At 45.8% G+C, this 27636-nt stretch overlaps 1 protein-coding gene across 4 annotated transcripts in view; it reads left to right on the top strand.

Annotated features, from left to right (window-relative positions):
- Positions 1-26858, top strand: part of LOC311265673 (IQ motif and SEC7 domain-containing protein 1-like) — a 144706-nt gene extending 117848 nt beyond the window's left edge. For all 4 annotated transcript variants that reach the window (XM_084367574.1, XM_084367573.1, XM_084367572.1 and 1 more), the window contains 16 exons: positions 4108-4276; positions 4880-5047; positions 5618-5791; positions 5884-5973; positions 6360-7000; positions 7259-8209; positions 9224-9382; positions 9464-9586; positions 9681-9847; positions 10306-10445; positions 10716-10841; positions 12037-12136; positions 17222-17383; positions 18253-18468; positions 19388-19437; positions 20080-26858. In XM_084367574.1, coding sequence (XP_084223700.1) covers positions 4108-4276; positions 4880-5047; positions 5618-5791; positions 5884-5973; positions 6360-7000; positions 7259-8209; positions 9224-9382; positions 9464-9586; positions 9681-9847; positions 10306-10445; positions 10716-10841; positions 12037-12136; positions 17222-17383; positions 18253-18468; positions 19388-19437; positions 20080-21315 — 4672 coding nt within the window. In that variant the 3' untranslated portion in view covers positions 21316-26858. The remainder of the gene's footprint in view (positions 1-4107; positions 4277-4879; positions 5048-5617; positions 5792-5883; positions 5974-6359; positions 7001-7258; positions 8210-9223; positions 9383-9463; positions 9587-9680; positions 9848-10305; positions 10446-10715; positions 10842-12036; positions 12137-17221; positions 17384-18252; positions 18469-19387; positions 19438-20079) is intronic.
- The last annotated feature ends 778 nt before the right edge of the window (positions 26859-27636 follow it).

Below are 27636 nucleotides of genomic sequence, written 5' to 3'. Positions count from 1 at the left end.
TTTCTGATATATTGTGTAACGTTCCCGCGTTAAATGTCCTAAAACAACCAGACTGGTTTGTTGAGTTGTATTCTTACATTATCCCAAATGCTTCCAACAATGTTCAAACTAGGGTTGTTCGGTATACCGGTACTAATTTGGTACCGGGGTACTGAGGCATAGAGAGAGAGGGAGAGAGAGAGAGGAGAATGGCTGCTGCAACCGTCACCACGCCGCAACTTTTGGACAAACCAGGGGCGCGAAGTGCGATGTGGCAGTACTTTGGCTTAAAAACAAATGAGCAAGGCGAGGCAATAAACGCTGATGCACCACTGTGTAAACAGTGTTTTAAAACGTGCATGGCTGAAGGTGGAAACACCTCCAACTTAGCCAAACACCTAAAGGACAAGCACCCAGACCTGCACTCTGAGTTCAGGGAACGACAGGTAATTTACTCATGAAAAAACAAAAAAGCCACATTCAGTGCTAAAAGCAAGCGCCACCCCCCTTCACTCTTAACAAAAGTAGCTCTGGAAGAAAAAAAAAAAAATAGAGCTGGTTTATTTATATTATATTATATTATATTAGGGCCCGAGCAGGGAACCTGCAAGGACCCTATTGTTTTTGTAGTGATCATTTTTTGTCCGAAATGATCGCATCTTTCACTGCCTGAACATGGATGAAAACGGCATTTTATTTGACAAACACATTAGGCCTGGCCAACAATGTTATAATCTATGCTCGTCCTGAACGTCCATCACTAGGTGGCGCTATAATCAAGGAAAGTGTGTTTTGGCTTATAACTCCCATATACTTTGTCGCACATTCAAAAACCATATATCCACGCGTTCCCTGAATTCTGTTGAATCTCGTGATGTAGGCCACGCTAATTTGCAAGACTTGTTTTTTAAGTTTTATATCTCTAAATATTTTTTTTTGAATTTTTATTATTTTTTATAAATTTTTATATGTAAATATTAGCATGTTAGCTCAATAGCTTCCAGGTCATGTGATCAATTGACTCAAAATCAGTGTGGGATCATGTAACTACACTGGCTGCATGAGATACACCTCGTGTGGTGTGTGTCCAAACTGTCCACTAGGTGGCTACGTTGTGTTGTGGGTCAGCCTGATATCAATCAATCAGACGTCATTTATATCGCACATTTAATACAAATACAATGTAGCACAAAGAGCTTCACACAATAAAAGCAAGCACAACAAAACAGAAGTGAAACCAAAAGACACACACACACACACACACACTTTCTCTCACACATAACACACACATGCATTTCTGACAGAAGCTTACTGAGGCGCTATCTTTCGCTCAGCTATGTGCTGTGACGACAAATCATCATCATGACATTCACAGGCTGTTTTCTCCAAATCATACATTACAACATGACATATAATTGATGGGTGAGCTCTCAGGCCACATAGTGGACAAACTTGCCCTCTGCGTCTGCCCTCCGACGGCGCCACGGCCCGACGTACGTGGGGGGGCGAGAGCCCGTTCATCGCTGCTTGCAGCTTTAATTGTATTTATATTTTCACAGTGATTTTTAAACTTTTTGCCGTACATGTAGACATGCTGATTTACAATAAATCTGAAGTGGTCCCTTAATTTTCTTCCAGAGCTGTAAAATGCATACATGCATGATCTTTACAAAGTAACAAACTTTTACATACACATTTAGCCATTTAATAGTTATAAAGACTAGTAACATACCATTTAAAGACATTGGTCCTACTTAAGACAGGCTATATCTCATGAAAATATTTTTTAGGTTATGTATCAGAATCAGAATCAGAATCAGAAAGGACTTTATTGCCAGGTACGATTTCACACATACGAGGAATTTGTTGTGGTGATGCTGGTGCATGCAGTCAAATGACTGTTAAACATTAAAATATGACAATATAAACTATTAAAAAGTAGAAAATATAACAATATAAATTATTACGAAGTAGAAAATATAACAATATAGTATATACACAGACGGGTGACAAGAGCAGTCCAGCTGACAGTTAGCGATTGCTAAAAACAATGTGCAATGGAATGTGCAGAATAAGAAGAAGTCCAGACTGAGCGTTAATGTGACGCATAGAGTTATGGTACTGTCAGTGTGACAGTAGAGTCAGAGGCGGAGGTGGAGTGTGAAGAGTGTCAGGGGGGGTTCCGAGCCTTGTTGATAAGACTGACAGCAGACGGGAAAAAACTGTTTTTATGGCGTGAGGTTTTGGTCCTGATGGACCGCAGCCTCCTGCCAGAGGGGAGTGTCTCAAAGAGTTTGTGACCGGGGTGGGAGGGATCAGCAACAATCTTCCCTGCACGCCTCAGGGTCCTGGAGATGTACAGGTCCTGGAGAGACGGGAGGTTGCAGCCAATCACCTTCTCTGCAGACCGAATGACACGCTGCAGCCTGCCCTTGTCCTTGGCGGTGGCAGCAGCGTACCAGATGGTGATGGAGGAGGTGAGGATGGACTCAATGATGGCTGTGTAGAAGTGCACCATCATTGTCTTTGGCAGGCTGAATTTCTGCAGCTGCCGCAGGAAGTACATCCTCTGCTGTGCTTTCTTGATGAGGGAGCTGATGTTCGGCTCCCACTTGAGGTCCTGGGAGATGATAGTTCCCAGGAAGCGGAAAGACTCCACGGTGTCCACAGTGGAGCCACAGAGGGTGATGGGGGCAGGTGAGGCTGGGTTCTTCCTGTAGTCCACAACCATCTCCACTGTCTTTAGAGCATTGAGCTCTAGGCTGTTCTGTTTGCACCAGGTCACCAGGTGGTCAACCTCCCACCTGTAGGCGGACTCGTCACCATCAGAGATGAGTCCGATGAGGGTGGTGTCGTCCGCAAACTTCAGGAGCTTGATGGACTGGTGACTGGAGGTGCAGCAGTTAGTGTACAGGGAGAAGAGCAGAGGAGAGAGAACACAGCCCTGGGGGGATCCGGTACTGATATCTCAATGTAATTAAGGCCTCAGCTTGTATGACAAATGTATCACCTTAATTTTATTTTTCACTGCAGAGGTCTGGTGCTTCTGGTCCGGATAGAGAGAAAATTGTGTGCATTAGAAAAGCTTGTCTTTGTGGTATTTTATTTTATTTACTGATTAATATGTTATTGTTCTAAGATTTTCTATTAAAATAAAGTAGTAAAGTAATGACATTTTTTGCTTTTTATTTGAAAAAGTATCGAAAAGTATCGAAAAGTATCAAAATACATGTTGGTACCGGTACCGATACCAAAATGTTGGTATCGTGACAACACTAGTTCAAACCAGAGAAATCCACAAGTTTACTCGAGGTCACAGGACGGTTCAACGGACAGGAGTTAATAATACTTCAAAACATCACCTCGTCAGTAGCATTTGTGCCACCAGATAGATTTGCACCAGTTGTGTTTGTTAATCGTGCAAATTTTAATGCTACTTGTGTGATTGTTTTTTTTTCCCCCTGTCAGATTACTTTACTGTACATTAGCCTTAAGCTAACGAGCAACGACATGCACCGAGGGTGTGTGTCTGTGTGTTTGAGTTGAGGTGATGCTCTGAGTGAAATCGGCACTCAGCAGAGACTCTGGTTCTGGTTCTGGTTCTGGTTCTCTGTCTCCTCTCTGTAACGTCACGTTCATGAAGTAAAGTCCATTTCCCCTCCAGCTCCAGTCAGCAGTCAACAGAACAGAACCTGGAGGTCACCTCCGGGTCACTGCTGCAGTCAGGCTGATCAACAGGAGTGAAGATAAATCCACTTTTTTGTCCAAAGATTTGGGCTCCAGATCAGAACAGAACCTGATGTGACTCCAGGTGTTTTTTGCTCCAGAAGGTCCGGCTCTGCTCCTGCCTCTCTCCTCCAGAGCTGGCTCGCACATATTGTGTGTTTAACCTAAATAAACACATTATCTGAACCAACCCAGTACGAGATCTGACCTGACATGATCAATATTACAGATGGATGACCCTCTCTCTCCCTCCCTCTCTCTCTCTCCCCCTCTCTCCCTCCCTCTCTCTCCCTCTCTCTCTCCCTCTCTCTCTCTCTCTCTCTCTCCCCCCCTCTCTCCCTCTCTCTCCCTCTCTCTCTCTCTCTCTCCCTCTCTCTCTCTCCCTCTCTCTCCCTCTCTCAGTGTGGAGGGCGACCCTCAGTGTCCGGAGGCGCTCACTTTTCCTGACTCGTCCTTCGGCCATCCTCCTCCCTTCCATCGCTATAGCAACAGCCCCCTCTCCAGCCCCTGTGACCCCTACGGCTCCGCTTCCACCAGCGGGCCCCTGGGATCCTCCCACACACACACACAGGTAATGACACAATAACACACACAACAGGTCTGCAGCCAGTGGAGTATCATCATGTTAAATATGAGTGAGTGAAAATCAGGTGTCAGCTGCATTAGTTCACCTCAGCTGTAACTTTTTTGATTTGTTTTATCATCAAGGTTGCTCATTTGAAATAAATCATTTCTGTGATTTCCAGCATGTTCTGGTGATGAAGCTCGTAGTCCTCCTACATTTAGACACGTCATCCGTCTTGGCTGGATCGAACGGTTGTCTGCTATCAAAAAAAGCCACGTTTAAAAACAGCGAAGAAGTATTAGAGATGGACAGAAACACGATTACTGAAACCACCTTTAAAACACTTTTTAGACTCAGCATGTGAGTCTAAGGAAGCTTGGAATATGCCAGACGAGCTTTTGTTTATTGTTCCCAGCTACTTCGGTTGTTTAGGAAATACGACACTTCACCATCATTATGGGGTTGAGTAGATAGTTACTTTTCATTTTTGGGTGAACTGTTCCTTTACCTTGTCACTGTCTTCCCCACTGACTCCAGGGTATTATCTCATACAGCTAAACAAAAACAAACAAACATGTAGTGATTTCCTGTCTCCCTGTCCTCCCTCAGGGTAGCTCCCCCATCTCTCCCCCCAGCCCGGCGAGCCTTGCCTGGGCTCAACGCAGCCGACACCAGCCTGCCAGCCTGGCGCTCCGCAAGCAAGAGGAGGAGGAGAGCAAACGCTGCAAGGCTCTATCTGACAGCTATGAGCTCTCTACAGACCTCCAGGACAAGAAGGTAGGACGCTGCAGCAGGTCCACCTCACCTCTGCTCACAACACCTCCATGTCATTGTGTTTGTTACACTCTGAGCTGAACGCAGCTTTTTCAAACAAGGCAACACACACCAGCAGCGTACAATGCACGTCAAAACGCCCACACCTATTGTTTCACACACACACACACACACACACACACACACACACACACACCATCGTGGGTTGATCCTCAGTGACGTGCATGTCCTCTGTAACAACATCAGTGTGCTTCAATTGTATCACGTTTGATTCCCACGTCAGTGAATCCTAGTTACTGTAATTTTACTTCTGACTGTTGGTTGTGTCGTATGTTTGCAGACACCACTTTACAGGCTTCATAAGACATTTCGGCACGTTGTACGACTTCTTCAGTGTCACGATGTCAGTTTTGTTTTAAGGCTGAAGGAAACAACAGCGACCAACAAAGAGAAAAACAACAAAGCACCTGAGTTACTTCAGTTTGATATAAAGTTCAGACCAAAGCCAAGCTGTTGTCTTTACTCTGGACACATGCTGACTGGCTGCCTGTTTGTGCTGGTGCTGCCTGACAGGTGGAGATGCTGGAGAGGAAGTACGGGGGCCAGTTTGTGTCCCGGCGGGCGGCGAGAACGATCCAGACGGCGTTCAGACAGTACCGCATGAACAAGAACTTCGAGAGGCTTCGCAGCTCTGCCTCCGAGAGCAGGATGACCCGACGCATCATCCTGTCCAACATGAGGATGCAGGTACATGTACACACATATACACACACTGTATACACAACGCACAAAACACACAACAGAATGTAACGATGTTTGTCTGTTGGTCTTTGGTCCAGTACTCGTTCGATGAGCGGCAGCCGCAGGGTCAGGGGTCAGCGGGTCAGCAGGGGTCAGACGACACAGGAGACGACTCCTTCTCTAAGCAGGTAAACACACATTTGTCACCTTCTCAGCGTTCAACACCGACGTCAGCAAAACAACACCTGTGATGTGTGGACGCCGCATTAGCAGTGATTCGTGTATCTTCACTAGAACAGGGACGATGCAGAGAAATATTAACCTGATATAAAACCAGGAGACATTAAATTATTTCAGAGATTTACAACGAGACAACAGTTATTTATCCGTTCAGCGTCATTCAGGATTTCCTTTTTCACTGATGTTAGCCTGTTGGAGAAGCTAACCCTGATGTTAGCCTGTTGGAGAAGCTAACCCTGATGCTAGCCTGTTGGAGAAGCTAACCCTGATGCTAGCCTGTTGGAGAAGCTAACACACATATAACAGGTGTTGTGACGGTGTTTTGCGTCTGCAGGTTAAGTCTTTGGCCGACTCCATGGACGACTCCCTCACCTGCCAGTCTGGCCGTGAAGACTCACAGGAAGTGGGAGGAGAGGGGGAGGATGATGACGAGGAGGATGAGGAGGAGGGAGATGAAGAAGAGGAAGAGGAGGAGGAGGAAGGGGAGGAGGATGAGGAGGAAGACGAGGATGAAGATTACAGAGAGTGTGCGTGGCGCAACGCCAACCCAGCCTCACGACGCTTGGCAGGCCGTGTGGTGGGAGTTGGGGGGAGAGGAGGCGTGGGAGGAGGTGCCGCCATGCACGAGGACAGCACCGCCACCTCCTTCAGTGATGTCACCCTCTACATGGACGAGGGCTGCCTCCCCTCCTCGCCGCTCTCCCGCCCTCCGTCCTCGCCGCTCTCCCGTCCCGCCTCCAGCTCCGACACAGAGTACTGGGGAGGAGGGGGAGGAGTTGGTGCAGGGGGGAGGGAGGACAGCAGAGAGACAGAGGGAGGCAGCATCGCCAGCCGGAGGAGCAGCACCCCCTGCACAGAGTGTCGAGGGGAGTACAGAGGGAGGGCAGGAGGAGGCGGAGGCGGAGGTGGAGGAGGACACCTGCCCGTTCTGACTATCGAACCGCCCAGTGACAGCTCAGTGGACATGAGTGACAGGTCAGCACAGCCAATCAGAGAGCTTCTACAGAGGTCACAAACATGTAATTCATAAATTAAATGTTTACATTCATGTTTACATTCATGCCAAAAATGTTTTTCAGTGGTGGAAGAAGTATTCAGATACTTTACTTAAACACCACACTAAAACTACTCTACGCTGCATCACTAGTTCCTGAAGACGTTTGAATCATCGAGATGTTTAATTGTCGCCGTGTCTTGAATCTTTAACATTTACGTCATTGTTCACATCCTCAGGTCAGAGCGAGGCTCTATCGGACGCCTGGTGTATGAGCAGGAGTCGTCAGGAGTGGAGCGAGGAGAGAGGGAGAGGAGGGGAGGAGGGGAAGGAGAGAGTGGAGAGGATGAGCGAGGAGGAGGAGGAGGAGGGGGAGGAAGCAGCGAAGCCGACTCTCCACAGGGAACCATCAAACACAAACCAAACGGCCGCTCGGTCGCCACGGCGCAGGGACAGACTCGCAGCCCCGCCAACGTGCCCTTACCGATGCCTTCGGCCCGGACCCTGCCGCCACACCCGCTGCCTCACCCACTCCAACACCAACACCCCCACCCCCACCCCCACCCCCACTCGCACCCTCACCCGTCACCCATCCCCCACCTACCCACCATCCTCCACCACCACCCGCAGTACAACCAGCCGCACATCATGCACATGCACCACGTGCACGGCAGCAGCCCTTACATGCAGCACGCTCACCACTTTGCCCAGCACCACTACCACCACCTGCACCACCAACACCAACACCACCACCTCCCCCATGCTTACCCAGAACCCCCATCTTCCCCGCTGCCATCCCCTGTACCACCACTCACGCCTCTCTCACCCCTCCCGCCGCCGCTCACCCCCTCACCACTGTCCTCCTCCTCCTCCTCCGCGCTCCAGAACATGGAGGCACAGCAGCAGCACCACGCCCACCACCCACATCTCCACCACCACCATCTGCTCTGCTCGGATGGAGACAACGAGAGCGTCAACTCCACCACCACCAACTCCAACGACGACACGACGGTCAACAACTGCAGCTCCGGCTCCTCGTCACGAGACAGCCTGCGGGAGCCAATCGGAGGAGCCACGCTGGGGAAACAGACCTATCAGAGAGAGAGCCGACACAGCTGGGACTCACCTGCCTTTAACAACGACGTGGTGCAGCGGCGGCAATACCGCATCGGACTCAACCTGTTCAACAAGTACGTGTGTCCATGAATCCTGTTAACAATCAGCGCGATAATAATCCACAGGTTAGTTTCAGAATCCGTCATCCTCTCATTTAAAGATACAATATGCAACAATTCTGCGGTAAAATGTGTAAAAACGACTCGACCTTTGTTCTATATGTAGTTGAGTTGTGCTCTTACATCATCCCAGATGTTTCCAACAATATTCAAACCAGAGAAACGTTTCCTCAAGGTAACAGAGAGAGTGAGGAAGGAAGTCGACTGATCTGAGTAGATAATACCTCAAAACATGACCTCGTCTGATGGTGGTTGTCTAAGGGTGTGTTCATCGTCACCTCTGAGTTTGACAAGTAACGTTACGCTCATGAAGTAAAGTCCATTTCCCCTCCAGCTCCAGTCAGCAGTCAACATTACAGAACCTGGAGGTCACCTCCGGGTCACTGCTGCAGTCAGGCTGATAAACAGGAGTGAAGATAAATCCACTTTTTAATCCCAGAAGTTAAACAGTAATCTCTGAGCTCTCCTCCCGTCGGTGAGCGGCTCCAGAAGGTCTGGATCTGCACCGACTCTCTCCTCCAGAGCTAAAAGGCTAATCCTCCTGCATTCTGATTGGTTTAGGTTTATCAAGGCAAGTCTCAATGATCGATTAATCAATCGAGTATTAATGATAAACCCGAGTCATGAATAATTGTCAACATGTTCTTTAATCAGTAAAGCAGAATTTGAAAGCATGTTTCTCAACAACTCAATCACAGTCGACTCCGTTTGCTCCGTTTTATTTTTTAGTTAAGATAAAGTTGTGTGGTAACTCAGAGCAAAGTCCTGTTCAACACCCCCAAACTCCACAGAGGTGAGCAGACTTCTGTGTAGGTGAGATAAAAAGCAGCTTATAAACCAGTTATGAATCATCTCAAAAGTTTGGCAGAAGCTCGAACTCATCTGCACCTAAAAACTCAACCAAAGTGAAATCAAAATGAATAAAACAAACAAAAAATGTATAGAAAGTGTGTCTTGTGTCGGCTACAGGAAGCCGGAGAAGGGGATCCAGTACCTGATCGAGAGGGGCTTCGTGTCGGACACGCCGGTGGGCATCGCCAGGTTCATTCTGGAGAGGAAAGGACTGAGCAGGCAGATGATCGGAGAGTTCCTGGGGAGCCGGCAGCAGTTCAACAAGGACGTCCTCGAGTGAGTACGAGACGCTCACGTGACTGTTAGTGTGAATATGCATCACTGAGACACCCTGAGCATCTGTCTGTCTGTCTGCAGCTGTGTCCTGGATGAGATGGATTTCTCAGGGATGGATCTAGACGATGCTCTGAGGAAGTTCCAGGCTCAGATTAAAGTTCAGGGTGAAGCTCAGCGGGTGGAGCGGCTGGTGGAGGCCTTCAGGTACTGACCCGCAGCACAGGTCTGAAGGACACGGTGAGTCGGTGCAGTTTGAGATGTTTTGTTTCATGTCTTCTCTCTCTCTCTCTCCCTCCAGTCAGCGGTACTGTGTTTGTAACCCGGTGCTGATCCGGCAGTTCCAGAATCCAGACACCATCTTCATCCTGGCCTTCGCCATCATCCTCCTCAACACGGACATGTACAGCCCCAACGTCAAGCCGGAGAGGAAGATGAAGCTGGAGGACTTCATCAAGAACCTGCGGGGTCAGTCAGCAGATCGTTGGCTGTTGTCGTCACTGCTGACAGGAGATGTTGCTCAAAGCTGATTGGACGGCTGATTTAAAAAAACATTTTTTTAAAGAGTTCAGTTTTCTGTTATTTTTCATTTTTCATCAAATTTATCAAATCAACTTTCATATTAATTTTGTGTAAAGGAGTTAGCCTGTGAAGCTAACACTGAAAACCTTTTTGAACTTAACAGACTTAACTTACAAGTACTGTACATTTTGAGGTACTTGTACAGTACTTGAATAACAATAAAGTAATGTAAATATTCATATATCAAGAATTATAATTAAATAATATAATATGCATCATTCTGAAATTTAGAGGATGGATCATAACTCTGACGGTCAGAGATGTGAGTCATTAACCAAGTTAAACAAAAAAAGCTTTTCATTATAATTTCATGTGTCAAACTTGTTTGTTGTGTTTCCATCAAGGTGTTGATAACGGTCAGGACATCCCCAGGGACCTGCTGGTGGCGATCTACGGGAGGATCCAGAAATGGGAGCTGAGGACCAACGATGACCACGTGTCTCAGGTCCAGGCGGTGGAGAGGATGGTGGTCGGCAAGAAGCCTGTAAGATCCTCCATTTTAATGTCTGCATACTGTTTGTGTTCAGGTGACTTCACCTGTCAGAGAACACGTGAACATGCAGCACTACAAACTGTTTATTAAAAAGTGGAGCCCAGATCAGATGTTGGTGTCCATGGTAGATATTATCACTGTGAATCTGACCGAACCCAGTCCTACCACACATCTCTGCAGACCTCTGGCGTGCAGACTGTGTTAATGTCATGTTTTGTGTGTGTGTGTGTGTGTGTGTGTGTGTGTGTGTGTGTGTTGCAGGTGCTCTCCCTGCCTCATCGCAGGTTGGTGTGCTGCTGTCAGCTGTTCGAGGTTCCAGATCCAAACAGAGGTCAGCGGAGCGGCGTGCACCAGAGAGAAGTCTTCCTGTTCAACGACCTGCTGATGGTAATCAATACGCTCTGTGTGTGTGTGTGTGTGTGTGTGTGTGTGTGTGTGTGTGTGTGTGTGTGTGTGCACAGCTCGTACTACAGGGGATTTTTGAACCGTCAGTTATGGCTCGTGTTGAAAGAGACTCACACCGTCCTGTTTGTGGCCGTTTGTATTCCTGAGACTATTTTGGGATGAAGTCCGGGCCTCCAGTTCTCACAGAGGATTTTCTCTGGTGGGAGATACAGTGATCCCATAATGCTCCAGAAGTGTCGAAAACTCTGACTTCCTATTAGAGAAAATGCAAATACACGCAGCCTTAAGCAGGAAACCCAGAGAGGATTTGTCAACAAGGTTCAGCCGTCAAGTGTCTTCATTTACCCGTGAAACTCAAGTTATTAAAAAAAAAAACAATAGAAAGTACGTGTTTAATTCTGGTCGATAAAGTTTTCCAGCACTTCTTTAAACAGAAACTCTGTAATGCTTTTAGCTTCACGTTCATCCGTCATGTCTCTTGATTAGCGCTCAACGATATGTAAAAAACAAATCTTTTCACAGATAACAAGATATTAGTCACATTGGTCTGTTTACACACTGAACATCAGAGAACAATGATTATAATAATAACCACATTACACCATTATACTTCCTGTTCACACCACCTGAAAGCAGCCTGGAAACAACCAGAGTCACAACATGATGAAAATAAACATCTTATAAATAACTTTTTCTGCTTTACATTGTCGTTGCTTAGATTGTTGCATTAAATATAGTTCGTATATCCTCATTACAACACAGCTAACAGGTGTAAATAAAGTGAAACCAGCCCGGGCTTTATTTTATACAGAGCACGTCACATGAAGGTCACTGCAGACGTCATCCACCAGTTTCTAATGTGACAGTTAATAAACTGTGAAGCGGATGAGTTCTCGTCTCCACGTACAGGCGACGTCACGATGAGCACGTCTCTCAGAAGACGACGCGACTCCAACTGTGATCAGCTTCAATTCATTATTAATTAATCATATTTTAAATGTATTTCCAGTGTGACAACAAACGTCTCCAGTTTTTATGGAGAAAAGATTCACACGTCTCACTGAGCGATATTAAAAACCTCTCACCTCGACACACAGACGAGCGTTAGCATCATCACACGCTCTGTTTTCTCCCTCCTGCCGTGACTTTGTTCTTCTCATCTCCTCCTTCTCATCAGGTGACAAAGATCTTCCAGAAGAAGAAGACCTCAGTGACGTACAATTTCAGACAATCATTCCCTCTGTTGGACATGCAGGTCCACACCTTCCAGAACACCTGTAAGTACCGCTCGCTCCCTCTCTCTCTCCCTCTCCCTCGTCCATCTGCTCCCTCCATCTGTCTCAGCCTATCTCCATTTTATTTTTTACATCTCGATTTCTTTTTTGCGCTCGCTCAACGCTCTATTTTTACCCCACAGTCTGCAGGCTCACTGACAAGACACACATGCAGATATATATATATATATATATATATATATATACACACACACACCACACAGACGCACACACACACTGTGAGGCATCAGAGCGACTTGTCTTGTGCTTCTATCTCCCTAAAATCATAGTAAACGGGTCGACGAGGGCGGTGAAATAAACCTGAACACACCAGCGTGTGTTGAAGATGCTTTGTTTGTTTGTGAGCGTGAACAACGATGGCCGAAGTGACGGACGACGCTGGCAGAGGGCGTCACCACAACAACATGTTGCCATTTTACATTTCTTACAAAACACGGTGACGTTAAATTTATATGTGTCATATAAACATTTCAACAATCTGTGACATATCACGTTCACCTCACATGTATATGAGCTGACTTTCGTGTCAGGACGTTGAGGCGACAGTGGCGGTGTGACGGCAAGACGGCCGCCAAGCCAGAGACCACTGTTCAAGACTGCGTTTCAATAATTGTGAGTGAGAAACCACCGGATGCCTTTTAACACGTCCTCTTTGTTACTGGACCCTCGTCATATAGTTGCAGTTCAGGTTTAAGGAAACATTGTGGTTTGGGATTAAACTGGCTTGAGGAGTAATGGAGTACATGTTACGGGATTATGTAATTAGGATATTTAAAAAAAGGTACCTGTGGTCCAGTAAAGTTACAGGAAAAAACTATGTAATTAGATTACAGGATGACGTGTAACCAGGTTTACACCTGACAACAGTCTCACACAACAAGTTTGGGTTCTTACAGAGTAAACACTCGTTATTAAGATTAAATAAAAGTAATCTATTCTTCGATGTTTCTTTACTCTCGTCTTCATTTGTTTGGTATCGTCTAAAATAGATATAGCAGGACTCAAATCATTATTTTCCTTCCCAAACCCCTGGTCAAAAAATGACAATAAATGTACCTTGTACCTTGTATTGAGGGAAGTAATCAAGTTACTTTTATATTTTGATACGTCACTTATGTATGTTTAGTTACGAACGTACCTACATTATTTACGTAACGTCAGTAAAGTAATCTATGTGGCGTAACTTAACTACTCTGATACGTTAAAGTAACTCATAGTTAACTGCTGCTTTCTCACTGGACACAGAACAACAGTCTCCTGTGAGAAAGTTCTGAGCTTGTTGACCGAACCATCCGCCCCGGACGGCTTCACCTGACTTCCTCCTTTGCTGCCACAATAACTGCTGCGGCCACTAGAGGGCTCCACCAAACAACTAACATGAGTACATGTGGTCGACATTTACAGCTGGGTGAGACGAGCGTTTTATCATTTGTAAGTCTGAAGCCATCGGAGGAGATTTTTAACCAGATGTCAGGACATTTGTCAGCTGTGTTTGTGGAGACAGAACCAGGTCGAGCTCCAACCACGTGGTTTCTGGGCCTGAATCTAACCAGATTATAAACTTTATAAACAAATTATAAAGTGAACCAAAAAAAATGTAGAGTTTGTTTTACAGAAACGTACATTTCCCAGATGTATTCTGGCGTTCGGGTTGCAGAGTGTGCTGAGAGTTTATGTTATAACTGTTTCGGTACCATTTCAGGGGAGGTGCTGGGTTCATGTGCTACGGTACGGCAGCGGGTCATTTTTGAGTCTGTACGTTGTGTACACACCTGAGCTCGATGAAAGTGTAACACTAGATTTCACTCTTGAAATATGCACCAAAAACTGGAGACTCTGTCCCACTTGGAAATGTTCTCAACAATCTGTTAATAATCACTTGGCAAAACAGATCGTTGCTTCCCTCTCCAATTACTGAAATTACACTCAGTCTGCCAGCCTTTTTCGCTAAATGTAAAATGTAAGGCTTCGTCGGTGTGCAGAAGTGCAGTCGGTGCCGCGCTGAAAAACACCAGCAGCACATTTCAAAGAGACACAGTGGAAGCATATCACAGGATTTCCTAAATATATGACTGTCAATCTGAAAACAAGGCGGCTCAGCTGCACTCCTCAAAACATGACTCATTCAGCCGACACATTTTTCAATAATGATGTTAACACAATCATATAGAGAGTCGTGTGTGTGTGTGTAAGTGTGTGGGTGTGTGTGGTTTCCAAGCCTCTATTTCAGCAGAGCAGAGTTGGCTCTCAGTCGTGTGCAGCAGATTGGAGTTGGTGGCGTTTCAGATCTGCCTCAGCACCTGTTAGCAGGACGCCTCGCTCTCCAGAGTTCAGCTCCAAAATCACATCTCCGCCGTCTTCAGATGGCTCCATGTAACGTTTCCAATCGACCCACAGAGCGAGGCCGACCTGAAGATAAGTCCTCACTTTAAAGAGCATCTGCACAGCCAGGTGAACTCCTCACCCTGCTGCAGTGATGTAGAAGTGACCTCCACAGGTGTCAGCGCTCAGCAACCACACCCGTCAGTGAAGCTGCCAGTAGACTCCGTCAGGATGTATAATGGGATTACAGTTACATCGTCCAGGATTACTTGACTATATTTTTAATCACGTCTTTAAAATAGAGCAGCTTTAAAACAACATTTTCTCATGATAATCAACGCTGTATTAAGTTTTCTTGAGAACCTACAAAGATGTACATCCAAAACACCTGTGTGCACACCTGAAGTCTATTTTTAACTGAACATATCTTACATCCATTCTCACGAGCGCTCCCTCTTCGCTGAGAGAGTGAAGGTGGCACATGGCAACGTTTCTTACTGCGTCATAGACAGAGGATGCAAACAAATGACCCACATTTCTACAGAGTGCAACTATTGGTCAAAAGTGTTAGCATGCTAGCGTTAGCAATGTTAAGTCATTCAACAAACTGGGCGGATGATTCAAACAACAGAGGTGTTGTGTCATCAACGACACCTTTAAACACACTGAGATGTTGGTGACAAACTGCTTTTCTTGTCCTGTTCTGAGATCTCTCAATTGTTCAGAGATTGAAATTGTTCTGATGTTCTGGTCTCAGATCTTTGTGGGTCGGATCATAAATAGGAGACAACGACGACTAACCAGAGACTCAAATTAGTGATTGGTGCAAATGTACCTGTTTCTGTAAGAAGTCAGCGATCAGCCGAAACATTATCAGACATGGATGAGACTTGTGTCACACCTCCATGGATGGACTGGGATCTGAGAAATAAGCAGGCCGGGTCGGAACCTTGAGCTCTTTGTCACATTTCCTCAGGCCGTTCAGGAGCAGCTTCTGGTCCTCAGATCTTTAAAATTGCACTAAAGCAAACTGGAATCACTGTAGTCGTACATGTTGTTCGGAAACTGTTTTTATTGCATCACAGAGACGACACTCGTCTTAAATATGTGATCATAAATCATAAGATCTCATCTCCATGTTGTTTTTTTGGTTTGGATTCTCCTGCATCACATTTATGAATCATGTTTAACTTGTTTTCAAGTGGAAACAACGTGCGAGCCGTTCCTGCAGCCACAGTGACAGACTCAAGATCAATCATGAAACCAGCAGAGCAGCTTATTCAAGTCATTCATGTGAAGATATTCACGATTAAATGATTATCCAGAATATTCTGATTCCATCGGTTGATGCAGCAAAAAAAAGTGATTTGATTTTGATATTTCAATGTAAAACATCATAAAATACTTGATAAAGTTGATATGATAATGTTAGATGGTTTAGAGTAGGATTAATTCAGCATCTTTAAAGCTGCTTATGAGGAGATTAAATGTACGTTAAGATATTAAATAAAAATAATGATATAACATTTATAATTTAAATTGATGAAATCCGTCACATTTTCACATCTTGTCGTCACATCGTCAGTGTCGGTGTGCACTGAAGCAGAGCTGGTTGTTGTTTAGTTGGTTAGTTAGTCTTTGTTTAGTTGTTGTTGTTGTTGTTGTTGTTGTTGTTGACAGCTCTGGTTCTCCAGTTGGAGCTAAATGGGACTTGGCAGACTGTGGTGATGACTGTGACCGGGACAGATTGTCCCATATGATTCATCAGCACAATCTTACATGGACTGCTGGTGTGTGTGTGTGTGTGTGTGTGTGTGTGTGCGTGTGTGTGTGTGTGTGTGTGTGTGTGTGTGTGTGTGTGTGTGTGTGTGTGTGTGCGTGTGTGTGTGTGTGTGTGCGTGTGTGTGTGTGTGTGTGCGCTCATGTATGTGTGTGGGTGGGTGAGTGTGTGTGTAGTGTGTGTGGGAGGGTGTGCGTTAATGTATCTGTGTGTGTGTGTGTGTCTTGTTGGAGGCAGGTAAGACGTCTGTTCACCACTTTGTCTCAGACTGAAATATCTCAACATTTATTTGTTGATTGGCCAAAATTGTGCAGACTTTATGATTCTGACTGGACCTCGATGATCCCCAGACTTTTCTCTCCTTTTGCATATTTATGACCAAATACCTGAACACTCTTGACGTTCTCATCAGCCTCAGCTGCACAAATGTTAGTGCAATAACGTGCAATATCGTCTGTCTGTAGCCTTTTTACTGGAGCAGTGAACGACGTCTCTGTTGCATAAGAACCTCATGGGACAGTACAGACTGGTGTATAATGCCCTTCAGGGTGTCCTTAATCAGGATTGAATAGGCGATGTGGAGGCCACCTTGTTGGACAGTGTCCCTGTGCCGGAGTACAGCCTCACAAAGCCGCTGGCATGACTGGAGGCTCCTGGCCTCGCTTAGTTTACTGTTAATTACATGCTAATTCAGAATCTGCACAAAGAGAGGTGGCTGCTGATCTGGTGTTACAGCTAATTTCACTCTGTGTGACTGATTTGCTAAAAGCTGCTCTGACAGAAAAGCCTTGTTGATTCAGAGACTCACGAGTAACACGGATGTTTAAGATATTTAAGATCGCTGCAAAATAATCGCAACATGTCATCTCATCTACTTCTCTCTCTCTCTCAGAAGTCATCTGACAGCAAGTCACAGTGTGTAACATGTGTTGTGAAATGTGTGTGTGTGTGTGTGTCTGACCCAGACTACCCTCACGGTATCAGACTGACCTCGGCGAATCCTGGAGGAGAGAGGAAGGTGCTGATCGTCTTCACGGCTCCGAGCCAGCAGGACCGAGCACGCTTCACCTCCGACCTGCGAGAGAGCATCGCAGAGGTCCAGGACATGGAGAAGTACCGGGTGGAGTGTAAGTGATCCTCCCACTGCAGAGGTTGTTTTATAGTCATAGACATGGTCACGGTCAGCTGTAGGACCCATAGTAGCATTAGCAGCTAATTGCAGTGGGTAGTAATTACATTACTTTAATAGTAAACTTGGCAGTAACAGTAAATTAAAGGTATTAGAATGTATTTTGTGGGGGTAAAAGTACACACAAGTATCTGTCCTCCAGTAGAAGTATTGATTCAACTTGTTTACTGCAGTAAAAGTAATCGAGTACAGGCTCTGACATGTACTCAGAGTATCAGAGTAAAAAGTCTCCCTCTGAAGGACATTTGTGGTCAAAGCTAACTGAAGCTCACGTCATATTAATATAATTCAAAGACTATTAAAGTTAAAGGTAGAGTCAGTAGGATTTGTCCCAGCTGTTCCTGAACGCACCACAAAGATAGTTGATTGTTGAGTCTCATTCCCAGGACGTCAAATAGCCACATGTTGGGTTGGTAAAGCGTCCCGAGCAGCAACAAAGAGAGAAAATAAGAAACTCTCTGCAGATACGAGACACTAACACGCCTTTTCTCCCCATTCAGCCTCCCTCTCTGTCTGTTCACGTCTTTTACGTCTTTGTCTCCTCTCGCTACATATTTCAGTAATTGTTACTTAGTTACATTCAACCACTGAAGCTGCTTGTAGAGACAGTTCAACATTTTAGGAAATATACATCTCATGTGCAATCAACTGGAGTCAGGGTGTGGTTAACCTAGCTTAGCATAATGACTGGTAGCAGAGGGAAACAGCTAGCCACCAGCTGATCATCCCTGTTCAGTATTTCCATTTGTACTCCCGTCCTGATTTGGACGTCTCCCTTCTCTTCTCTCTTCTCTCTGTTCTCTCCAGCCGAGCTCGAGAAGCAGAAAGGTGTGATGCGTCCAGGTGTGTTGACGGGAGGAGGACCGGGAGGAGGCGGGACGCCAGGTGCAAACACCGGCCCCATGAAGGGCGAGGTGGTGAACGGCACTCTGGGTAGACCGAGCCTCGACGACACGTACGCCTCGGTGGACGGACTCAAACGCACGGCGCTCAGCTCCTCACTGAGAGACCTCTCAGAAACAGGTGAGGACGGGGACACGCTGCTCATCGGGGACAGACAGAAGACATTCTGGCCCGTCGGAGCCTTTAACAGTGTTTCCCTGTTAAATAACTGTGTACATGTTATTTCTGATCTCCTGAGACGTGACTGAGATTCTGCAAAAGGGATTTTTTACTGTTTCTGTTTACTGCTGCAGTTTTTATTATGACTCACTGACTCAGAGCAAACCTACATCTGTGCTCTTATGCAACTGATGAAATAGTGATGAAATCTAAAATGGTAATATAAAACAATAAGATGGAAGTCCGCTGTGGCGCTCTGTCTCCACCTACTGGACAGCTGCAGGAACTACAACCTAAATATAACAAGGCTGATTTTACTCGGTTACTTTTATTGAGCTGGTGAGTTTTTGATTTGAGATGATGAGACAAACATTTCACTAATATCAAGACTTCATGTTTATAGAGCAATATGAGGATCCGTCAGAAACTGTCTTTAAACAAGCTGCCGTTAAGAAACCTCGAGCAGAACCGGACTCAGTGACGGGCCGACATCTGCCTCGACCCGCTGGGTTGAGAGGGAGAAAGAGAGAGAGATGGAGAGACGGGGGAGAGAGCTCAGCCTGAAGCTGTCTAATGATGTAATCAGCTGAGATGTTCAGTGTTTCTGTCTCACATGAAGTTTTATGAAGCAGAAAATGGAAATAAACTTGTAAAAAGAAAATATATTCAAGTGCCACTAAAATTAGGAAATTTTTTAGGAAACATGCATCAGAGGACGGGATGTCAGGGTGTGGTTAGCCTAGCTTAGCATAAGTTGGAAGCAAAGGTAGCCGACATTCAAAACTGCACCTACCAACAACTGAAGCTCAGGAGCCAGTGAACATGTTGTACATTGTTGTTGAATACATTTTAATCCTGCCTCATTCTGGTCGGGTAACAGGGAAGCGAGGTCGTAGGAACAGTGTGGGCTCATTGGACAGTACCATTGAAGTAAGTGTGGTGGGCCGTGGGAAAGCATGCGTGATGTGACCTCCCTGCACGCCGCTGCACATCACACATCACACCTCTGACTGCATGTTCGTCAGATTCATAAGAGCTGAACGTGAAGAAGATGTTCATCTAAATGTGCTAAACAGGTTATGTGTGTAGGTCTTTGGAGAACCATTATTCAAGCTTTGGATGTTCTGAACAGTCCAGAAATAGTTTGATAGTCGATACAGAGAGACGTGCATCAAAGATCACACCTGCTGGAATCAAACCGGGGAGGTTGCAGGTTTACGAAATTTGTTGTAACCAACCAACAGACCTCCAGGACGTCCTGCAAGTGCTGTCATGTGTCCACTCATTCTTCTTCTCGTTTCCTGCATGTCGTCCTGAAATCTGCCTGTTTTACTAATTGTCAACAAATCACATGCACCGTATTCACACACTCACACTGTGCTGAGATGAACTGACATGATTGATTCATCTTTAAACTTTAACTAAAACCACTGAAGTGCTTCTTTTCAAATAGTCGTCTGGTTCTGTGTTTCATTCTCATTCCTCCTTTCTTTGTTCTCTCCACCCTCTCCTCTTCCTCCTCTTCCTCCTCCTCCTCTCCTCCTCTTCCTCCTCCTCTTCTCCTCCTCTCAGGGTTCCATTATTAGCAGCCCTCGACCTCACCAGCAGCGCCCCCTGCCTGCTGGAGGTCTATCCTACAGCCCCATGATGGTCCCGTCATCTCCAGCAGCCTACCGGCCACACCGCCCTACTCAGAGCCCCGGTACAGGGGTGGGGGGTGGGCCGGGGCTCTGTCACAACCAAGGGGGGGCCACCACCTCCCCACTCGTGAGCGGGGGAGGGGCTGGGGGCGGAGGAGGGATGGTGGGTGGGGGAGGTCCGACTGGCGGCGGCCTGCTGGGGAATTTCTTCGGCAGTCGCCGGGGCAAAGTTCCGGGTCCCCTGACGATGACGTCGCCGACTCCGCAGGGTCCTCCGAGTCCCCTGATGATATCATCACCCCCCCACTACCCCGCCCCCGCACCTCCCATCCCCCACCCATCCTCCCCTTCCCCATGCCCCTCCCCATCACCCAACCTCGGTCAGTCGGACTCGGGAGGAGTTGGAGGGGGAGGAGGTACGGGAGGGGGGCCGTCCAAGCTCCAGGCTCTGCACGCCCAGTACTGCCACGGCAACAGTGGAGGAGGAGGAGTCAGTGTTACTGGGCACCAGCAGCAACAGACGCCGCCCCCACCTTACAACCATCATCACCGCTACCACAGTCAGAGCATCCCGCAGCACCACGCCCTCACGCACAGGTTCTCTGCACCTCGGCGGCAGGGCCCGCCCGGCTGCGCTCCCTCTCCTACCCAGCAGCATCAGAGGATACAACATGGCGCCGCCCAGCACCCGCGCTACAATCTGGGCTTCATCACGCCGCCACCGCTGTCCCCTCACTCCCCCGTAACCCCTACTACCCCGCACGGACTCTACCACTCGCACCCTGCGGCGGCACGGCCGGGTGGAGGCGGCAAGCTCCCACTGACCATCTCGCACTCGCAGCCCCACCCCCACGCTCACACACACTCTCACAACCACGCCGCGCACACACACTCCCCGCTCAGCCCCTCCCCCTCCGCCTCCCCCTCCACCCACTTCATTTTCTCCACCCCACCACCCCAGACACCCTCGGCGCGCCTCCTCACTCAGACGCCTCCTCAGCCCTACGGACCCCAGTACCCACCCCTCACCTCCATCCCACCTCCTCCTCCGCACTCACCCTTACCTCCCCCATCGACCGGCCCGCTCTCCCTGCACCAAGGGGCAGGGGGAGGGCAAGGGGGAGGCCCCAAATCGAAACCCGTCAGCCGGATCAGCACGGTTGTGTGAGGAGGCAGAAGCTGAGGACGGTGGTCCGCCACCCCGCAGTGAGCCACCGGGGGGCGGTCATGAGAGGGAGCAGGAGAGGGAGGAGGAGAGGAGGAGGAGGAGGAGGAGGAAGTGGAGGGCAAATGCAGGTGTATCAAAATGGCCGCCTGGTGAGGAAGAGAGCACTGAGAGCGGGGAAGAGGAAATTACTCAGCTTGTGTTATTTTCACATCCACTTCCCGCGCAAATAGAGAGACTCTCACAACGGGATACGTTTGTTGGGCAACTTGTACCCTGTCGGGGCAGATTTTCCTGAAAACCTGCCCGCGGAGCAACTAGCACCAAGAACATGACTCACCGCTGAAGAAAAACTCCCACATAGTTGTGCCGTCTTGGTGAAAATCTCCTCATCTTCCCTTCGTAGTGCCCTTCGGAGGCGGCCTGGGACTCAAGAGGACGCGTGTCGTTCTTATTGACAGAGGAAGTGTTCGTGTCATATCGTGAGTAAGAATTTGTGAGTTGCTGTAGTGGACAAATGGTTCAGGGACCAGACGTGAGGGGAACAGTGCCTGAGAATTTAACACGAGGGTTAGCGCTCGATGCTAACGCTATGTACGGTGTTTGGTTGATGGGACAGTTCAGGTTTTTAGGAAGCCTGAGAACGAGTCCTTTTACTATATTCCAAAAATCACAGTCGTCTTGCACCACTTTGTTTTTTCGCACAAAAAGCACTTGTACCATTGTTTCGGTTGTTGACATATTACAAGCCATGAGGTGTTACTGAGAAGCAGAAGAGGTTAGCATTAATATGGTGCAGTTTGTGTCTTAGACAGGCATGCATGACCTGTGCAATAGCTAATGAGTGTCAGTGTGTCTATGGTTAAATCCTATATGCAGGGGGTGGGGTGGGGGGTTTGTTGTAATTTAAAGCCCCAATCCAGCATTTCTGTGACCATAAAAAGTGCATTAGTGAAGGTTACTGAAGACTTTACTTTCTACACGGACAATAAACTTTTTTAAAAACTTAAAATAAGCCATCATAATAACGAAAACTACAGGTGTCTTTTTACCTTTGTGTTTTGCAAAAATGACTAAAAGCCTTTAGTGTTTGTGGATTACAGGGTTTCAGCAGGGGGCACTACACTGTTTTGGATTGGGACTTTAAAAATGAGGGGGGGGGGTAGTGGTTTACATTTGACATTGTAATTTTCCAATAATGAATTATTGTGAAGGGGATTTATCTGATCATTTGTACTAAACCAGTGAATGCTCCCCAGCATATTTGAAGAAAAAAGCCTGAATTTGTCAGAAATGATGATATATGTCAACTGTATTTCATGCTCCATATTGTGTGTGACCCCTCTATGTTGCCAGGGAGGGAGATTATGCTGAAAGGTGCCAAACAGGGTGCAGTCTGGGAAACAGAGTCTTGTTTTACCGGCTTGTCTGCCTTTGATGAAGCTGGGGAGCTACAGTACCTAAATGAAGTCAGGAAAGAGTTACGACAGGCTACATGAAGCATCTTATCAATGAAAGAAATGAGAATATGAATATTACTGGAAATGTTAACAGAACTGGGTGGGAAATTAAAAACATAACCAAACAAAACTCCAGTCACTCAAACTTTATGTCAGTTATTTAAAGATGCCGGCTCAACTATCAGTTTCTTATTATTTTAAATGAAAATGATAACGTATGCCTGATTTATTATTTAAGGCTGTTAGCCCCAGATAACAGCTTAATATCTCCACAGCATCATCATCTTCAGAAAAGAAATGTTGGTGCATTAATATTGTGTATTTTTTGCTCAGTTATGAACAATATCAACCTTTAAAGGGGCAAGATGTAAAAAATTCAGTTGAATTTAGTTTCAGAAGTGATTTCAGATTCACATTGTAAACACCAACACACCTGCTGTTGCTCCAAACTCCCAGTCCAGACCACTAGATGCACAGCTAAGCAAGCTAACCAGCTAAAGGCAGCTACAGTTAGCAGCAGTTAGCTGTTACTCCTGTGATCTGTTTTGAGTATGACAACGACAGCTAGTCAATTTTTACACATCGCACCTTGAAGTAAAGCCTGATCACTAGAAATAATGACTCATGTAAGTCGCCATCACAAAACTATGGCGTTAATCATTGTCAGGACAGTGAGCTCATTACACTGAATGTAAGATAAGTTGTGACTGCTGTAATAAATTTAGCATTAAACCACTTAACTCTTGGCTTCTTTACATTTTAGCCTTTTGGAAACATGAAAAAAAAGTAAAAACACGTCCTGACTCCGCCGCAGCAGAGGCCTTTGAGAGTGTTTGGCTAATAAAAATGAAGTTTTAGTTTCCCACCCAGTCCAAACTGTGTTATTTTCTCTCAATAGGATGTGAAATATACAAAACTTGTCTGGTGACCTTGAGGGTGAACATAGTAAATCCCACAATGACTGCTTTTACTGCAAAATAGAGAATAAGGTGCCTTCAGATGGAGGGATGGTCTAATAAAAAGATGATTGAACAAAATAATGTTCCCGAGAGACCACCCTGGAATATAAAGACAATTTAGCATCTAAATCAGAACTATATCGATTGATTGTATCCATTCAGAATAATAAATATCAAGCCATTTACTGCATTTTTTTTACAAAAAAAAGAAGAAGAAGAAGACCTGGCTGAAGGACTGAACCCTTCGTCTCCCTCGTCATCCAACAAAGACACAAAGGAACCTGAAACTGGACCTAATCTCATCTCGAAGGACTTGCAAACATCTCACAGGACTGGAGTGCAGAAAATGTTTTCACCGTCACGCAGCACCGAGTGAAATATTCTTGAACAAACTCATTTTTACACATTATTTTTGCACTTTGAGTTTCACCTACCATACCAGTGTTGAAGTGTTATTTTCTCTTTCTCTCCATTCGATCAAGATCACCGGATGTCAGGGCAGGAAGCCCGTGATGGCTGGTAGAACGTTCTCCGACCATTTGAACTGTTTTACCAGCCATTTGTACTTTTGACTAGAAATAAACCCTCTCAGCGCCGGTTTCTTTCCTGTCAAAGCGGCTGGCTTCGTCAGCCTCATATAAATATTAACCAGCGTTGAACTGGTGGCTGATGGGAAATTCCATCCGATGTTCTGAATGCAAACATTAACGACACGTTTTTAGTTTCCCTGTGATTACGTGAATGCGCCGACTGTAGATATTAACTGTACAGTGTGTTCTATTTTCAGTGGGTCCAACAGCACCGATCTGTAACTGAGGTTCAGAATTGCTTGAATTAACAAAATGTATGCTCTAAAAACCAAAAGTTCTTCAGGCTATTTGAGCGACTTGGGGTTCCTCACATGAACAAAAACAATACAATAAAAATCCCTTAAATGTTTTTTGTAGAAGCCTTTTGTGTTCGAGGTTTATGGAAACACCGTCATGGATTATAATCAGCTGACGGAGTTCCTCAGGGAACCATCGTGGGTCCCCTATTGTTTTCAATCTGAAGAACCACTTTGACTTTTTAGAGTGTGCTACTGATATTATTATCAATATTGTTGTGTGACAAGCTTCTACTAACATAATGTACTCCTTGGGCTGTTTTTGTATTTTTAGCATTTTTAATTTTGTTATGTGCTTACGAGTGTGAGATGATTTTTTTTTTTTTCTTTACTGATTTGGGCATCTTATGGAAGTACTAAAACCTTTTTAATTTTTAATATGTTTACAACAAAACCAAGAATTTTTCTGTGACTGACATACAACTAATATGTTCTAATATTTTTAATACAGACTGTGATATTGATTTCAATCATCCCTGCATGCTTGCGCAAACACACCTCTGAATCATCACGAAGCCTCTCACCAACCTTTTAATGGAAAACGAGCAACACTTCTGCGACTCAAACAACTTTTTAAAACCATTCAGATAAAAGAAAACCCGCTGAGCTGCTAGGAACTCTGGACCGTCGGGTCCCCATCACGTAACTCCAGTCACCTATAGAAACACTTTGCCCTGTGCAGGAGCCGTACAGTAACACCACGTCTAATCCAGACTAAAACAGTCAACTAAACAAAACACAACTCTAAACTTCTCGAGGAGCACTGGATCAAACCTACCTCGTATGGGATTATACAACATGTCACCCTGTTCCGCTGCGTGCCCGAGCTGAATCAAGCGCATCCTCACTAAAGTTCCCATTTTAAAGCTCCATGCCGGTGCTCTTGCATGTTGTAGCCTCTCAACTACTGACTGTATGTACTTCACATTACTGCCAACCTTTTCTAGAAATCATCCCTCAGCTTTTTTGGTGTGTTTCCTTCCTTTGGGCGGGAGCTGCTTGCTTGGACTCCAGTATACACACCTGGAGGTGACAGTGTTTTGAACAAAGATTCATTGGGAATGTTTTGAAACCTCCGACATTTGAGATCTGACAGTCGGTTGCAGAACAACAACTGTGTAAATGCACAAAAGACGCCTCTTCTTCTCTTTGCCTGTTTTGTCAATTCTGGGGTTGGTTTGCTGACAACAAAGCCCATCAATGCAATACCTGCAGCAGCCACCTGTTGATTCTCAAATGTCGCAGTAGAAGGCAAACTTTAAGTGGTAAACTGGACGTGCAAGTACATTCTCATTGAAATGACGGCCTGGAAGGTAGGAAATCAATCAAAAATGCACTGCATGGTTTGCAGAAGTAATGTACAGTAGATGCAGTTTAAGAACATGCAAAAACACAGGTATGGTCCTTTAAATGTTTTATTTAAATCAGTTTTTTTCTGCCCGGGTCTGCTCTCCACTATCGGTTTGCATGTGGTATTTATTACAGTATCTGCACTGAATGAAACTGTATTATAAACATGAATGTACATAACCATCGTTATATGAAAAATAACAATGCGAGTACTCACTTTGCTCCGCAGCGGGCAGTTTGTCTGGCTGAGTTTACAGCAGGAATGGAAGCTCTGGTTTTTAACACCAACAGAAACAGATCTGGTCTGACTGCTGCTGCTGCTGCTGCTGCTGCTGCGGCTGCTGCGGCTGCTGCGGCTGCGGCTGCGGCTGCTGCTGCTGCTGCGGCTGCTGCTGCTGCTGCTGCTGCGGCTGCTGCTGCTGCTGCTGCTGCTGCGGCGGCTGCTGCGGCTGCTGCAGCTGCAAAACAGGGAACATTAAAAAAAAGAAAAGTTAAAGCACATCAGATCTGGTTCAAATACAGTTTAAAAAGTTGGGTTCTTCTGTTCCTGTGTAAAGGCAGTCTGTGTTGTGTGTATCTATACAAGGGCGACGGACCGCGAGTCTGAGCTGTACGTGACGACACAATGGACCGCTTCATGGAGAAAAAAATATTTCTTGTTTATAATGTAGAGCAAAGAGAGACTGCAATAGTCCTTGTAAAATTGTACGAGTACAGTGTCAAATATGTGTCAACAGAGACGACATTATTTTAAAAATTATGTATGGAAAATTTTAGCTGTGTATATAAATATATATTACTTGTACTTTGTTTTTGAAATTGCAGAGATATGGAAAAAGTGGAAATATTTATTGCTCTAAAGATATAAAAAATCTGTTCATGTTGATGGAACGACGTGTCTTGTTTTTGTTTGGGTGGTCGCACACACACACACACACACACACACACACACACTCTACACAACCTCAGCATAGAGGTGGCTATGGCTCAGGAGGTAGAGCGGTCGACCACCAATCAGAGACTCGGTGGTTCGATCCCCTGCAGTCTACATGTCCGGGGAAAGATACTGAACCCAAAAATCTTCCATTGCTGTGTTTGAATGGTTATTCACCGATGTGTGAATGATGAACAACATATGAAAAACATTTACTTGCTTTTTTTCTGAGAGTGAGATGTTCAGTCAACATCAGCCTGCATGTTAGGACAAAGCCGGCGTGAGGACTTGGTTAGCCTAGCTTAGCATAAAGACTGGAAGCAGGGGGAAACAGCTAGCACGGCTCTGTCTGAAATTCAAAAGTACACCTTCCAACAACTCTGAAGCTGTCAGCGTTCAGTCAGTTGTGTGTCGGGCATATTTCTTGATGAAGAATATGTATGCATAGTACGAGTTGCTCTACACTGTTGTTGGGCACAGGTTTTACATTTTGTACATGCATTTTGTACATGCACAGTGGTACCAAACCTGGCAACCGCCCTGTGATGACAGAGTCTGCACACAGTCCCTGCATTAACAGGTGTTAATATTCAAAAAGCAGAAATTGTTTTGACACATCTGTTTGTGTATATCACTGAAAAAATGCCAAACAAAAGAGTGAATACAAAGTGCTTCCTGCTTTCAATAAGTAAAACAAAATGTGTCAGTGGAACAAGTGAAAATTGTCATTTATCT

Source organism: Pagrus pagrus, assembly GCF_965226575.1.
Source record: "Pagrus pagrus genome assembly, chromosome: 11".
In the NCBI taxonomy this organism is placed as follows: domain Eukaryota; kingdom Metazoa; phylum Chordata; class Actinopteri; order Spariformes; family Sparidae; genus Pagrus; species Pagrus pagrus.
This window is presented reverse-complemented; position numbering and strand designations above follow the sequence as displayed.